General features: G+C 41.3%; 1 protein-coding gene across 2 annotated transcripts in view; it reads left to right on the top strand.

Annotated features, from left to right (window-relative positions):
* PUS7 (pseudouridine synthase 7) overlaps positions 1–16,155 on the top strand; it is a 34,968-nt gene that overhangs the window by 17,438 nt on the left and 1,375 nt on the right. For both annotated transcript variants that reach the window (XM_074984156.1, XM_074984155.1), the window contains 9 exons: positions 1,020–1,097; positions 7,074–7,202; positions 7,475–7,600; positions 8,125–8,186; positions 9,234–9,394; positions 12,406–12,532; positions 12,769–12,870; positions 12,972–13,101; positions 15,518–15,609. In XM_074984156.1, the coding sequence (XP_074840257.1) occupies positions 1,020–1,097; positions 7,074–7,202; positions 7,475–7,600; positions 8,125–8,186; positions 9,234–9,394; positions 12,406–12,532; positions 12,769–12,870; positions 12,972–13,101; positions 15,518–15,609 (1,007 nt within the window). The remainder of the gene's footprint in view (positions 1–1,019; positions 1,098–7,073; positions 7,203–7,474; positions 7,601–8,124; positions 8,187–9,233; positions 9,395–12,405; positions 12,533–12,768; positions 12,871–12,971; positions 13,102–15,517; positions 15,610–16,155) is intronic.

The raw sequence follows: 16,155 nt of genomic DNA, 5'->3' as shown, positions 1-16,155 counted from the left end.
TGTGTGGATTTCGCATACCCTGAGTGAAGTGCTGGACTGACCTAAATATGTATCAGAGGCAGCTGTGTTAGTCCGTATCTGCAAAAACAATGAGAAGTCCTGTGGCATCTTATAGACTAACAGATATATTGGATCATAAGCTTTCGTGGGCAGAGACCCACTTCATCAGATATAAGGTGTCAAAGGACATCTCAGCGTTTTGACATAACTTTGTGCTTACATGACTGTTCAGTATTCAGTTAGCTGCATGTAGAGACAAATGCAGTCTGAATGTCACACAGAAAAAAGCAGTGTTTTACAAATAGTGATTGCTGTCCATTATTACACTGAATGTTTTTACTTTATATACACACACAAGCAGCAAAATATTCAAAGTAACAGTGATTATAACTATCAAAGGAGTCCTCTTTTGTATAGGCAGCAAAGTAGGACCTCAGAGTTACAAACACCAGAGTCTCAAACTGACTGTTCAACCCCACACCTTATTTGGAACTGGAAGTGCACAATCAAGTAGCAGAGACAACCAAAAAAAAAAAAGGGGGGGGGAGGCAAATACTGTATAGTATAATATTGCATTAAACATGAACTAAACAAAATAAAGGGACAGTTTAAAAAAGATTTGGCAAAATAAGGAAACTTTCTGTACTTGTTTCATTTAAATTAAGATAGTTAAAAGCATTTTTCTTTTGCGTAGTAAAGTTTCAAAGCTGAGTTAAGTCAACGCACAGATGTGACTTTTGAAAGAACAACCATATCATTTTGTTCAGAGTTATGAACAACTTCCATTCCCAAGGTGTTTGTGACTCCAAGGCTCTAGTCCATATGCTTACAAAATACATGATCATTTTCTTGCCTTATAATAATATCATATACAATAATATAAATATTTTAAAAATGTTGCATTAATTTAGTTTTCTGTATCTAATATGCTAGTGAAATTACAATTTATCTTTGACCTAATTGTGTGGAGGTTGGGTCTTTTTCAGTGTCATCACTGTTGTTTTTTTTTCTTCTTTAAGAGTTAAGCCAAATATATTTTCCTACATGGGCACCAAAGATAAAAGAGCTATTACAGTCCAAGAGATTGCTGTTCTTAGGTAAGTGAAACTATGATACAAGCAAATTTTTACACAGTAAAAGCCATGTTATCTGGCACTTGGATAGCTGGCAAATTCTGTTACCTGGCACATGAGTGGTGCCAGCTGCTGCTGAGGCTAGTAGAGAAGGGCCACCTGCTTGATCTGGTTTCCTGGCTGGGGCCAGCAGCTGTGGGATGGTCTCACCCTCCAGGGTCAGCTGAGTGGGTCAGCCGAGTGGCCCCACATGACTAATTGGAAAATTTGTTTATCCAGCAATCCCTGTTTCCCAGGGATGATGGATAATCAAGCATCTGTTGTAACAAGGTAACTTGGCTGTCTTAATAAACACATTTTAAGAGTCTTGTATAACATTTAGCCCATGTAAAACATGTTGATTTATTAAATATAGTGTGTGCACGCTTCATTTTGTCTATTAATATCATGGAGATAGATTAAGGTAGATTTTCTTTACATGGAAAAAACAGTATCACATAGTAAATAGATTGGTCAGGTCCCAACTCAGCAGTGCACTTAAGATGTGCTCTAGTGCTTTGCCAAATCTGGACCATAGTCACTAAATGTTACTATTTTGTCAATACTGTGGAACCTTCTTATTTCAAGAATAGTAATCGAGTAACTCTTCATCTTGAAAAACCAGTGGTTCTCATGCTTCATTTTTTGAGTTGTGTAGGTTGCATGAAGCTTATTGGATTGATGGGCGGTGGATGTGAGCTGAGACGCTTAGTGATCAGAGAGTTGATCTCAGAACTGTTCCCATGCTGCATAACCCTTGTGAGGTATCAAAAGGATGCTGAATGGTGGTGTGGGACCCACATAGCTGATGTCAGTGACCCATGAGTGGGAACCTGTCATCTTCCTTCTCTACCCAGCACCCTCTAAGCATTCAGGAAGAAGACTTAGAACTCCTCCTTGATCTTTTCTCCCACATTAAGGATGAATGAGTAGGAACAGCTCCTTTTGTGAGTAAATGGCAAAAACTTTGTGAATGCAGAATTAAGGTTGCTGGTGACAGCTCTTGTCCTTTCAGAACATGGTTTGTTGGCCGTTAATAGTTGTCTAGATATCTTTAGTTATGAGAACTACATCATTTTCAGCAGCGCATTTGTAGCACGTCTCGTGAAGATACTGTGCCAATGTGAGAGAACTCTCAGATTAATAACTCCTGCCTCTGTGAGAGGTGGAAGCTATGTTGGTGGGTAAACTGTTTAAACTGTCACTTAAGTCAGTGTAACATACATCGCTTAGGGATAAAAGAACAAGGGGGGACCGTAAAGATGAACATTTACTTGGGCATAAGCTTTCGTGGGCTAAAACCCACTTCATCAGATCCCATTTTAAGTGACATCTGACAAAGTGGGTTTTTGTCCACAAAAGTAGATACAAACTAACATGTTTACACTTTGATACTTGTTGTTCAGGGAAGTGGATTATTCACAGCATTTATTATACCAAAATAATCTGCTGTGTAAACATAGTCCATTGAGGTTTGTATTACGTATGCTACTGTGACAAGTTAGTAAGCAGAAGAAGCTAGCTTTCATATAGTGTTTTTTGTAGGTAGCTCTCAAAGAACTTTACATCATTCCTATTTTACAGGTGGGAAACTGAGACACAGAAGAGTGAATCCTTTGACATAGTCATAATGTATAGTTGCTGACAGGACTAGTGAGAGAAACCTTACTCTCGGCATGTCCCCCATATGTTTTATTACTTGGTGGTTACCACAGCTTCAGTTTTGTGAGAGAAGACTTGGTGTGTCTCTCTGCTTTTCCACCCCTTGCTCCACCATTCCCTGTAACACGTAGCGTGCCCTCCTACTCTCTTAGCAATATATCCAGTCTCCCTTCCCGTCCCACTGAAGCCATTAACATAAAAGAAGCGGTTCCTTGTGGTCTTGTGCTGCTGTATACACATAGCCCACACAGTGGCTTATTGAAAGGCTACAAGCTACCTTGGTTATGTAGCCTGAGCTGCATATTGAACTGGGCTCTCTCCTCAACTACTCAGTCCCAGGTGGCACTTCATGTTGTCCCTATTTTAGCGAGACTTCCCTGGCAGTCCCCCCACAATGGGGTGATATATACCTTAACTGTTCATCTTCCAAATTTTAGATATTTAGTTTATCTGTAGGTGCTGTCCACCCGGATCATAGCTTACATGGTGAGCAGAGAGTCCAAAGAGTGGCAAGGGCCCCAAAATCCCTTAATAAACAGTAGGCGGGAAGAAGGGATTCAGATTCAGCAGATGGGGCAGCACTCCAGTGATATACACAGAAAGGGGTAATTTGGGGTTGACAGGCTCCCAACTTCTAAACCCCTCATTTCCACTGCTACCCTTCATATACATTCTCTGCCTTGCTTCCTCCTATTCACTCCCACTGATCTGCTTCTCCATCATATCCCCTTGCTGCAGATGCACACTCCTCTTACCCCAGTCACCTCCCCCATAAAGCCAAGTATTTAAATGTGTAAGGGTTTTTTTTTCCAGAAATAATTTGAGCTTCTTGTGCACTACCTGCTGTACTCAGATTACATTTCCCTCCCAAAAACCCAAATTAAAACCCCTTAAGTGAGGCAGATTTTTCCCAAACATTTACATGTTGAATAGTAACAGTGAGGGAGCTGTGCTAGTCTATATACTATCAAAACAAAAAAGCAGTTCAGTAGCACTTTAAAGACTAACAAAATAATTTATTAGGTGAGCTTTCGTGGGACAGACCCACTTCTTCAGACCATAGCCAGACCAGAACAGACTCAATATTTAAAGCACAGAGAACCAAAACAGTAATTAAAGTTGACAAATCAGAAAAACATTATCAAGGTGAGCAAATCAGAGAGCAGAGGGGTGCGGTGTCAAGAATTAGATTAAGCCAAGTGTGCCAAAGAGCCCCTATAATGTTCCAGAAAATTTGCATCCCGGTTCAAACCATGTGTTAATGTGTCAAATTTGAATATGAAAGAGAGTTCAGCAGCTTCTCTTTCTGAAGCAGACTGAAAATTCTTCTTCAATAAGACGCAAACTCTTAAGTCATTAACAGAATGGCCCATTCCATTAAAATGTAGACTAACTGATTTGTGGATCAGGAATGTTTTGATGTCTGTTTTGTGCCCATTACCTGTTTGTCTGAGAGAGTTTGAAGTCTGTCCAATATACAGAGCATCTGGGCATTGTTGGCACGATGGCATATATGATGTTAGTTGAGGAACATGAGAATGTGCCCGTGATTCTGTGAATAACCTGGTTAGGTCCAGTGATGGTATCGCCAGCATAGATATGTGGACAAAGCTGGCAGTGGGCTTTGTTGCAAGGAAAAGTCCCAGGACTGGTATTCCTGTGGTATAGACTGTGGCTGTTGGTTAGAATCCTCATAAGGTTGGGAGGTTGTCTGTCACCTAGGGCCTTCTGGAGTGTGGCATGCTGATTAAGGATAGGTTGTAGGTCTTCGATAATTCGTTGCAGTGGTTGGAGTTGGGGGCTGCAGGTGATGACCAGTGGTGTTCTGTTCTTGGCTTTTTTGGGCCGATCTTGGAGTAGCTGGTCTCTGGGTATGTGTCTGGCCCTGTTGATTTGTTTTTTTACTTCTCCTGGTGGGTAATTCAGGTTTATGAATATTTGGTAAAGTTCTTGTAGTTTTTGGTCTCTGTCAGTTGGATCAGAGCAAATGCGATTGTACCAAAGGGCTTGACTATAAACAATGGATTTACATGTTGTTATTTGCTTTCTGCCCAGCACAGGTTTTACAATTTGCAGAATCTGTGAACTTTGAGAATTTTTTTTTTGGCAGGTGGGGGGAACCTCTTATACAAATAACTCCCTATTTGGATCACAAACACTACCCTGTAGTCCCATGACACACTGCAACTTTCAAGACAATCGGCCTAATCTTCACCGCAGCAGAGCTGGTGTTCTGTTGTAATGTTTTGTGAAATTAGGGGGAGGTAGGAGGGAAGGGGCTGTACACATCCATTTTATAGATTCCAAGGCTCTGAAATGTAACTGCTCCATTCATGTCAATGGTGTTCACATTCTCCCTACCCAGTGGGGTAGAGCTTGTGAGTGCAGCAACCTGCCTGTTGTTCTCATTTCCTTCCTTTAATAGGTAGCAGCTTTTAAACAAATAGAAGTATTTCTTCATGCAATGCAGTCAACCTGTGGAACTCCATTGCCGGCAAATGTTGTTCGAAAAAGGGCTAGATATATTGGTGGAATATAGGTCCATCAGTGGCAGTGAGCCAGGATAGGCAGGAATGATGTCCTTAGGCTCTGTTTGTAAGAAGCTGGGAATGCGTGACAGGGAGCTCTTGATAATGACCTGTTCTGTTCTCTTGATGGTTACCTGTCTTCATGGATACCTGGCTCTGGCCACTCTTGGAAGACAGGATATTGGGCTAGATGGACCTTTGGTCTGACCCGGTATGGCTATTCTTACATTAAGTCTCAGTGTTGTGTTCTTGGTGCATGTAAACTAAAGCATCTGTGCTCTAAGATTCTCCTCAACACCCAGAAGGGCAGGACTGCCCCAGATCATGATTCACATGGTGGGGCAAGGAGATGGCTCTAAACGGACAAGGCTCACCAGATCACAGCTCGTTTGGGGGTGTCAGGAGACGGGCTCAGACTCCCTCAGAGGTTTACAGGCTCTCTGATATCAGCTCACATGAGGTGAGGAAAGGAGAGAGCAAGAGATCAGACTCCCAGAGATAAAGAGCAGGGAGGAGGATTTATACCCCTCAGAAAGGCAAGTTATCCATATCCTGGCTTATGTGATGGAGGAACGGGGGTTGTTGTCCTCTGAGAGGTTGGCACAAAGTAGGCTGGTGCACATATAGAAGGGCAATGTGGGGCTGGTATGCACTCTTGTCCACATTCTGATCCTCACCTTCATGTCCCAATGTCCCAACCAACCTGTGCCACCCCATCTAACTCCCTCACTCACCCTTGCCTTACTCTACCCATCCTCAGTTATCCCCTTTATAATTACCTCTCCCATTACTGCACCGAGACCTCTCCTCCATTCACAGCTACTATTCTACGCACATCACCCTGCCGCCACACACACATACACAATATTTCCATGGGAAATTTATTTTCTTTTAAAAAGAGCCTCACCACTTTCAAAGTATTCTGGTGTACTTGGGTTACATTCCCCTGAAATTTGAAAAGAAAGAAAAATCCTTTGGTACAGGCAGAGTATAGCAAAACTTCCAGCCCCTCTCCCCTTCCTTTCAGATGATAGCCTACAGTTGTATTTGAACTCCAAATTTATGAATAGCTCTCAGGTTTTAGGGCTATATTTTTTCCCCCTGGAGTCATTCAGGTCCTGTGAGTTGTAGCTGGTTTTCAAACTCTCTTTGGGCTTGTCTACACTTGAAATGCTACAGCTACACTGCTGTAGCACTTCAGTGTAGCCTATGCCAATAGAGGGGCATCTCCTGCTTGGCTAGGTAGTCCACCTCCTTGAGAGGAAGCATCTTGGTCAACAGAGGACTTCTTTCATGATCTTTCCCGATACCTCACGTGGCATGCTTTATGTGCAATATCACAATTACAGACAAATGAGAAATACTGGGCTTACAGTTTGCTTCCCCAAGATATAGAGTGTCACACCTGCTATAGCCTAAAACTTGAGTTGTGCTTTCATATAGGCTTGTGACAAGTCTACTTTGCAGGGAAGTTCAACCTATATTAACATTTTTTGCCAGTCAGTTTTTCAACATAGGTCCCAGGAAATGTGTTGTTGACAGAGCTTTGTCAGACGTGGATGTCTTATATGGACGGGGCTGGAGTATAATGTGTCCTCTGCTTTTAGATGACTGATTTAGAATATTTTGGAGGCAATACATGAGAAACAGAAGCGAGGGGACTTACACTTTTGTTACTTGTAACTGTGTTTTAGTTTGAAAAACTGGCATCTCTGTAAGTACTTATTAGTTCTTCTGAGAGTAGCTTAGTCACTGTTTATTTTCTTTTTAGAATCACTGCACAAAGACTTGCTCATTTGAACAAATGTTTGATGAACTTTAAGTTGGGAAATTTTAGTTACAAGAACCATCCACTGAAACTGGGAGAACTGCAAGGGAACCATTTCACAGTTGTTCTCAGGTAAAATGCTGCTATTTGCTAGACTGTGTTATTGGTAGCCTTCTTAATTAGGTCAGAGTTTTTCAGCTATAAAATAGGGATGATACCAGGGGATTTGAAACTACTTTTTTGCTACTCTGAAACTTTTCTCATACATTGGGGAGGGAACTTGCTGCATTTAGGAAATGCTGTATAGCATTGTTGACTTTTAGTACTGATGACTGCTTTCTGACATGTAAGAGTACAAGTTCAAACTGATGTGGATTTTTAAAAATACTTCCATATATTATTAGAAATATAACAGGAACTGAGGATCAAGTACAGCAAGCAATGCACTCCCTTAGGGAAATTGGATTTATTAACTATTATGGAATGCAAAGATTTGGAACCACGGCTGTTCCTACATATCAAGTTGGAAGGTACCTTTTTTTAAATAATTGATTGTTTTATTGCGTGTACTAAATAATATTTTGAAATTTGTATCTTAGTGTGGTACGTCTGTGTGTGGCTTCTTTTTTTTTCTCTGGAATGTTTGTCATGATACTTACCAGAGGAGTAGCTGTGTTAGTCTGTATCAACAAAAACAACGAGAAGTTCTGTGGGACCTTATAGACTAACAGATATTTTTGATCTTAAGCTTTTGTGGGCAAAGACCTGCTTCATCAGATGATACTGTATGTATCATGTACATATGTTTACAGTATGTATCAAGCTGGCTTTCAGCTCAAACTGTAGAGGCTCACGCATTAATCTCCAAAGGTCTCAGATTCAGGTGTCAATTTTAATTTTAGCATCAGAAGCAGAATATTTCTTCTGTAGCAGTTGTATTGCATGATGTTGGCTGTAGGTAAAATGTACAGAATATTTTAGATTTCAGATAACTTACGTATATACCTGAAATCTGTTCCTGTTTTAATAATAGGTAATACATTTTCTCTCTCAGAGCTATTCTACAAAACAATTGGAATGAAGTAATGGATTTAATATTAAAACCACGACCTGGAGGTAGGTTCTAAGAGATATTTAGACGTAGTTGAACAGAACATATTTATGGATGGAATTTTTTTTTTAATGAAGTACATATACACAGTCACATTTTTGCATATGTCAGACTTTATCAGTACTGGAACTGTCATTTCTATTTAAATTCAGCAAGCTCTTAACAAACTATTAATATTGATGGCCTAGACTCTGCCCTCCAGTAGTTTTTTTTAAAAAAAAAAAAAGTCGGGGGGGGGGGGGCAACTGGAAGGGGACTTATTGTCTGAGTAGCTTGATGGGGATTTCTTTGTGGGGATTCCCTGACCATCTTGTGGGTTGTGCAGGATTCCCTTTCCATGGAAGAACTTACCTCCCAGACCTGGCCCTCTGCATTAACTCTGCCTTTAGCAGTTTCCTATCTGCTACTTTGTGGAAGCAGGTGGTCTTGGGATGAAAAGTGATGCAGGAAAGTGAACACAGCCTGGAGCTGTTTAGTCTTTCTCGGAAACTCAGTGGTACCAGAGGGAGGACAAAATGCATTTTACCCATCTTCCTCTCCTCCTTGTGTGGACCACAAAGTGGACAGAGAGCCCTCAACAGGGTCTGGAGTGAGGTAGGGGTCATCCTGGGGTGATACTGAGCTATGTGTGGAGAGGGGCTCCATACACAGAGAACTCTTCCATGCACAAATTTAAGAAGAGGGATAATCTGGACTCAGGTCACTAAAGTTGATGGTGAGAGGCACAGTGTAATTACCTCAGTAGGTAGAAAGTTTGTTTTCTGCACTCAAAAGGGTATCTTCCATTCCAGCTGGTTGTACATTTACATATTTGTACATTTTCTTTACATTAGCCATAACACAAGTCCTGTACTCCTAGTGCTTCTTTTAACTAGAGACTAACAAATCAGTCAGCTGTTCCAGTAGAGAATCTAAAACTTCTGGCTTTTTTAAATAGCTGTCACTGAGACGTGTGCTAGCTCCACTGAAATTTTCAGCTACACTGGTATTTTATATCTGCTCAAATTTTTTTGTTATGCAGTTACAATGTTAATTTCAAATTGTTGTTACAGCTGAGAAAGGATATTTAGTTAAATGCAGAGAAGAGTGGGCAAAGACTAAAGATCCAGCTGCAGCCCTCAAAAAACTTCCTGTAAAGAGATGTGTGGAGGGACAGTTTCTACATGGACTTTCAAAGTATGGACTGAAGAATATAGTCTCTGCATTTGGCATAGTGAGTGTAAAAAGGTTGTGAGGTTTGTTTGTGGTATTACATGAAATTTTAAATGGACTAAGTATAAACCTCTTAATTCCATCCACTCCTCTCCTCTGTGTTCCCTTGAAGTACTGTCACGTTGTTTACTGAAGGGTCTAGACCAGGGGTTGGCAGCATGTGGCTGTTTAAGGAGCCACTTGCGGCTCTGAGCACTGCCACCGCTGACTCCACTTGTGGCTCTGGAGGCAGCCGCTGCTTAAGCGGTGTCCGCCCTTAAAATGGGCTTTAGGGGTTTTTTTTGTTTGTTTTTGTTGTTGTTTAAGTGGTGGCAGCCTCCAGAGCTGCAAGCGGAGTCAGCACCAGCAGGGAGTCCTGGAAGGGAAAGCCAGGAGCTGCCTGCACGCTGCCTGCCTGCGGGGGAAGGAGAGCTTGGGAGAGGGGTGACCAAGCCTGCTCTGCTAGAGCTGCCCTGGGGAAGGGGAAGGGGAAGAGGAGGAGGAGGTTGGGCAGCTGTTGCCTGGCAGAGGGATAGCGAGACGGCTCTGCCTCCCAGTCATCTGGGAGCTGCTATCTAATGTGAAGGGGCTGCTCAAATCTCCTGCCGTGCTCCAGCCAGTGCAAGGGGGGCTGGACTGTGCAGCTTGCCAAGGTTGTGTCGAGCCCAGGGTGCGCGCCCAGCACAGTGCCTCCTTCCTGCCTCGGGGCACTGCAGGGTATCTGCACCCAACCCTGGGCTTTCATCTTCTCCAAGCTGAAATCAGTCATTGCCCTCCAAACAGCCTGTAAAATAAATACCCAGGCGGCGGGGGGAGCAGCGGCAGAGGCAGTCGCCTTAGGCAGGTAAATCCTGGGGATGTGGGAGTGGGTTTGGGGCGGACAGAGGTTAAGCTTGGGGATAGGGGGTGGATTTGGAGCTGAGGTGGGTTAAGCCTGGAGATGGGGGTAATTTAACTTTCTAACTGGTATAAATTGTGTGTGTGTGTGTGTGTGTATGCGCGCATGCGCGCGTGTGCTGTTCTTAAAATTGGGGTTACAAAAAATATGGTTTGACCTTATTTATTAAGGACCATTTCACATTCACATGCTTTTCGGTTCTTGAAGCATAGGTTTTGTAACTGAATTTGCAAAAACAGCTCTTCTTGCTATTTTGACTGCAGACTCCTGGGGTAGACTCAAACTTATGTCTCATGCATGATGTAGATGTGTCCTATTAACACACATTGATAGAACAGAATTCTAAACATAGTTGCATCGCAGTATGGTTATTAAAACTCATCTGAATTACATATGTGTGTAAGATTTAAGATCCAATTTTCTTTGTGCCTTTAGAACAGAGGTCAGCAACCTTTCCCAGGTGGAGTGCTGAAATTTGACCTTACACAAGAGCCTAAACTTGAAATAAGCTACAAATTTGGATCCCTTCCTAAAACAGTTCTACTTCAATCTTGGATTACTGGGCTTGCAGAAATTACTTAGGGAAGTTGCATGGTTAGTGTTATGCAGGTGGTCAGACTGAATTATCTTAACGATTCCTTAAGACTTACAAATCTATGGTCAAAGTGCCGGTGATATTTTTTTAGTCACTAAGACTATGTCTACACAAGAGCCTAAACTTGAAATATGCTACACAATTTGAACTACACAAATTTGTTTAGCTTATTTCGAGTCAATTTCTAAATAGGCTATTTTGGCATGTGGCGCTGTCTAACCATATTTTGAAGCATCCCTTACTCCTCCTGCAGTGAGGAGTACAGGGATGCCAAAGTAGAGTGCCTGCTATTTCGAAAAATATTTTGAAATGACTGGCGCATTGCATAAACATAAGGCAGATATTTCGGGATACTGCACTATCCCAAAATGGCTCCTGCCATGATGACATAGCCTAATAGTCCTGCTTACAATAGGCAGAGTAGCCTCCTTGTGACCCCAGCATTTTATTAAGGATCAGTTTAAAAGTATAAAGGGCCAAGATCTTGCTTGGGATCGGCAATATTTCTTTTTCCCCCCACAATTACAAAAAAGTGTTGACTCCAGTGGGGACCCCCCCAACTCATCAGAATCATTCCCTCCTGTTCTCCCATGTAGTACACAATGGTTCAGTCTCTTGAGGACTAACATGCTGTCACCTAATTAAAGTCACAAAACTCAATATGGGACATCTTGATGAAATCTAGTTGCTGGGCTGAGAATGGGTCAGACTAGGTCAGGAATTCCCAAATAGGCAGATGTGCCACAATATTATTTGGGGGGCCCAAGGACATCCCTGGACCTCATTGAAGGGCTGAGGTCAGCAGGGTCTCCAGCCACGACCTTACTCTGCAGTGGGGACTCCAGCTCCTGCCCTATGGTCTCGCCTCCTGCCATGCTGCATGGGGGAGGAGGGACAGGGCTGGAGATCCTGCTGTGTGCAACTCTAAATCGGCTCGTGTGCCAAGAATAGCACGTGTGCAGGGGGTTGCCAGCCCCTCCTTCAGAGAACGAAATACAATTAACTGTGAGGGTAATTTGACATTGGAATAGGTTGGCAAGGGACATGATAGATTTTGCCATCGCTTTGAAGTCTTGATTAAAAAAATAAATTTGGATCTTTTCCTAAAATAGTTGTACTTCAACCTTGGATTACTGGGCTTGCAGGAATTACTTAGGGAAGTTGCATGGTTAGTGTTATGCACGTGGTCAGACTGAATTATCTTAATGATTCCTTAAGACTTACAAATCTATGAAAAATAATTAAGTACAGCTTTACAGTTGTTGAAAAATGGGATTCTTGTCTGCATCAGCAATACACTTGGCAAACTGTTACACAAAATAAAAAGGAGCATTTTGAGGGGATAATGCTATTTTTTTTTGCCTTTCTAAGTAAATTCCTCTCAAATTAAGTTCAGAAATGTAATATACAAACCAAAAATCTGTATGTTATCTAAGCGACTGGAAAAATGACATATTTCAATATTTAACCATTAAGTTCCATTGGGTGGGGAAAATAACTAAAAATACCTATTATTTAGTGAAATATTTTTCACCTGCAGATACCAAGGAATAATCGTTTGATGTATATTCATAGCTATCAGAGTTATATATGGAATAATATGGTAAGCAAGAGAATAGAAGAGTATGGACTAAAAGCTGTACCGGGAGACCTTGTACTTAAAGGAGGTAAAATAAACTACCAATTGTCATCTTTTTAAACTTTTAAGACTGTAGCACCTTCCCTTTGGAAAATTTTGTAAGCAAATGAAGATGCAACACAGTGTTTGATTCCTCCATCGGTAATCAACTATGTTTAAATCAAGAACTTCATTTTACATTTAATTAACAGTAGATGCCTCTGGCGGTCAAAAAAAAAAAGTCACATACCTGTGTGTTTTAAATAAAAAATGTTTGAATTGTAGCAACAGCTGTTCATATTGAAGAAGCAGATGTTGACGATTATACTATCCATGATATAGTGATGCCGTTACCTGGGTTTGATGTTGTATATCCAAAGCATAAAAGTAAGTCTTTTTAATTTGCAGTCACTTAAAACTTAATCTGATTTTAATTTACTTAACTTTAAGTAGATTTAATTTTCTTCAAATATTTCCTTTTCTGGTAGTTGGTGATGCCTACAAGGAAATGTTAGCTGCTGACAACCTTGATATCAACAACATGAGACATAGAATTCGAGATTATTCGTTATCTGGAGCATACAGAAAGATCATAATTCGACCACAAAATGTTAGTTGGTAGGTAATAGTGATGTGTGTTTGCAAATAATAGGGTGTCTCCAGGACATAAGTGGGAGGATTGTTACAAAACCATCAGTGCTGTACTGCATGTCTCCAGATCTGAAGAAGTGGGTCTGTCCCATGAAACCTCATGACCTAATAAATTATTTTCTTGTCTTTAAGGTGCTACATGACTGCTTGTTTGTTTTGGTTCACTATGGCTGTGAACCAAGGAAGGATGGTAATGAGGCTGTTTGGAGTTTACTAATGAAGTGCTGCCGTGCACTTTGAAGTACCAGTGGGTGCGCAGTGACTAGACGCATGCTGGTACTTTGAAGTTGCCACGTGGGGGGGGGAATTTGCCTAATGAAGTGCTGCCTATGCATGGCAACACTTCATTAGCAAACTCTGAACAGCCTCTGAACAGGTGGTAAGGTAGACACAGCCTCAGACTTGTCTGGTGAATGTGTTTCAGAACTAATTTCAGCTTACATATGATTTTACACATATTGTTGACAAAATTTTTTTTTCATGTTATTGACCAGTGAGTTATTATTTTTCCAATGATACTTCACAATATAGTTTTGAAGTTATAGTTGGTTATATTACAGAGGTCCCCCAGGACCGTTATCCAGTGTTGCTGATCATACTACTGAGCCCAGCCTATCTGCCCTCTAGGGTGCCCCACCACCCTGTCCCGCTGTGCCAGAATTTCTGGTCTTCCACAGCCAAGACACGGAGTTGGGATAACAGCCCCAAACAGAGTAACAGATGCTGAAATAGCTCGGCTCTGGGAAGGCTCACCTCTAGAGCTTTGTCGTCATCCAAGAGCATACCTCCAAAGAGAACCAGATTCTGTCTTATTTTTATAAAAAATTTACATAGAGAAGGCTCATAATATTAGCCCTCTTTATCAATGAAAGAGAGATGCACAGTGTCTGCTTCCTTCTAGGTAACTATTATTTACATTGGGCTTGATAATAAAAAGTAGAATTTAAGTGATTGCAAGTGAATACAGAGCAAACTAAGTTATTAAATCAACATAAACAAAACATGCCAGCTAATCCTAATACACTAAGAAACTTACTACATGCAGATACTTACCCTAATAATTGTTCTAATCACTTCTTTCACAAGTGAGGCAGCCTTCCAGCTTGGGCCCAGTCCTCCTCCCTGTTCAGTCTTAGATGTTTCCAGAAGACATCTTGGCCGTGTCTACACGACCCCCAAACTTCGAAATGGCCATGGCCATTTCGAAGTTTACTAATGAAGCGCTGAAATGCATATTCAGCGCTTCATTAGCATGCGGGCGGCCGTGGCACTTCGAAATTGACGCGGCTTGCCGCTGCGCGTCTCGTCCAGACGGGGCTCCTTTTCGAAAGGACCCCGCCTACTTCGAAGTCCCTTTATTCCCATCTGCTCACAGGAATAAGGGGACTTCGAAGTAGGTGGGGTCCTTTCGAAAAGGAGCCCCGTCTGGACGAGACGCGCGGCGGCAAGCCGTGTCAATTTCGAAGTGCCACGGCCGCCCGCGTGCTAATGAAGCGCTGAATATGCATTTCAGCGCTTCATTAGTAAACTTCGAAATGGCCATTTGCGTGGCCATTTCGAAGTTTGGGGCTCGTGTAGACATAGCCCTTGGGTGATAAATGGGGATCTCCTGGTCTCTGGAACCCCTATTATTTGGTTTTTCACCTTTGTACCTCTTTTGCCCAAGATGGCAATTCTTTGTTTTCAGTTCAGACTTTTTTCACCCTGGGCGGAAAAGTACAAGATCCAAAATGGGTTCCAGCATCAGGAGGCCTTAGGTCTTTGTTGTACCAATTGCAGTTTGGGCTTAGAGAAGTTAAAGAACAAACTATCAACAGATCACTGTCGTGAGCACAGAGCCGTTATGTCTCTGGACTATTGCTAATTGCCCTTACTAGCACATCTACAATTATAAACAGATCCATACTTCATACAGAATACACACATTCAATAGATCATAACTTTAAAAGTATTTCATATGATGCATTTTCCTAAAGTATCAGAATTATGCATGTTTACATTCATAAGCCAATATTCAGAGAGTTAGCCATGTTAGTCTTTATTCTAATAAAACCAACCAGCAGTCATAGAGTCCTTTAAGGACTAACAAAATAATTTATTAGGCGATGAGCTTTCGTGGGGCAGAACCCACTTCCTCAGATCTGGAGATACCAAGTCTGCCCCACGAAAGCTCATCGCCTAATAAATTATTTTGTTAGTCCTTAAAGTGCTCCATGACTGCTGGTTGGTTTTATTAAGCCAATATTCATAAAACTTGAGGGGATGTGACAATAGTGTACAAAGATTATTACAGTAATATATAAGGTGTGAATTCAGTCACACTGAATATTTCAAAATTTAAAAAAAAAAAAACAACCAACCTTTGTTTTGTGTTTCCATCAAGGGAGGTGGTTGCATATGATGATCCTCGAATTCCATTATTTAGTACAGATTTGGATAAGCTAGAAGGAAAACCGCCACCTATTCTTGCTACAGGTAAGAGTAGTAAGTTTTCTGCAGGTGTTTATATGCTGTAAAGATAACTTTTGACTTAACTGCTTCTTTGAAGTTGTGACTGTTACATATTACCAGATGTTGAATGTAAAAATAAATAGTTTAGTTGACAAAACATCAAGCTAAAACATTCAAAAAGATGTGCATAAAATTAGGCTCTTACATAAGTGACCTGATTTTTTAAAAAAGTGTAAGCATTTGCACAGCAGATCATAGTGACTACATCATACTTTCTATTTCCAGCTGTCTATAAAATCAAATAATTGTTAAGCATCAGATGGACAGACTTAGGCTGTAATTCAGCAAAGCACTTCACCATGTGCTTGACTTCAAGTATATGACTATTCACCTTCAGCTTCACTGGGTTTACTTTTGTGTTTAATTGAAATTTAGTGGGAGACCTGTGTACTTTAAGTGCATGCTTCTGTGTTTTGCTTACTTGGGCGTAGAGCTAAAATAGCTGAGCAAATATTTAAAATGGGATTGATATGCTTGCAGAACAGTATCAGAAATATTAAAACTGGTACT

This window comes from Carettochelys insculpta, chromosome 1, assembly GCF_033958435.1.
Source record: "Carettochelys insculpta isolate YL-2023 chromosome 1, ASM3395843v1, whole genome shotgun sequence".
Lineage (NCBI taxonomy): Eukaryota > Metazoa > Chordata > Testudines > Carettochelyidae > Carettochelys > Carettochelys insculpta.
Note: the sequence above shows the minus strand (reverse complement) of the source record. Positions and strands in the feature narration are given on the sequence as shown.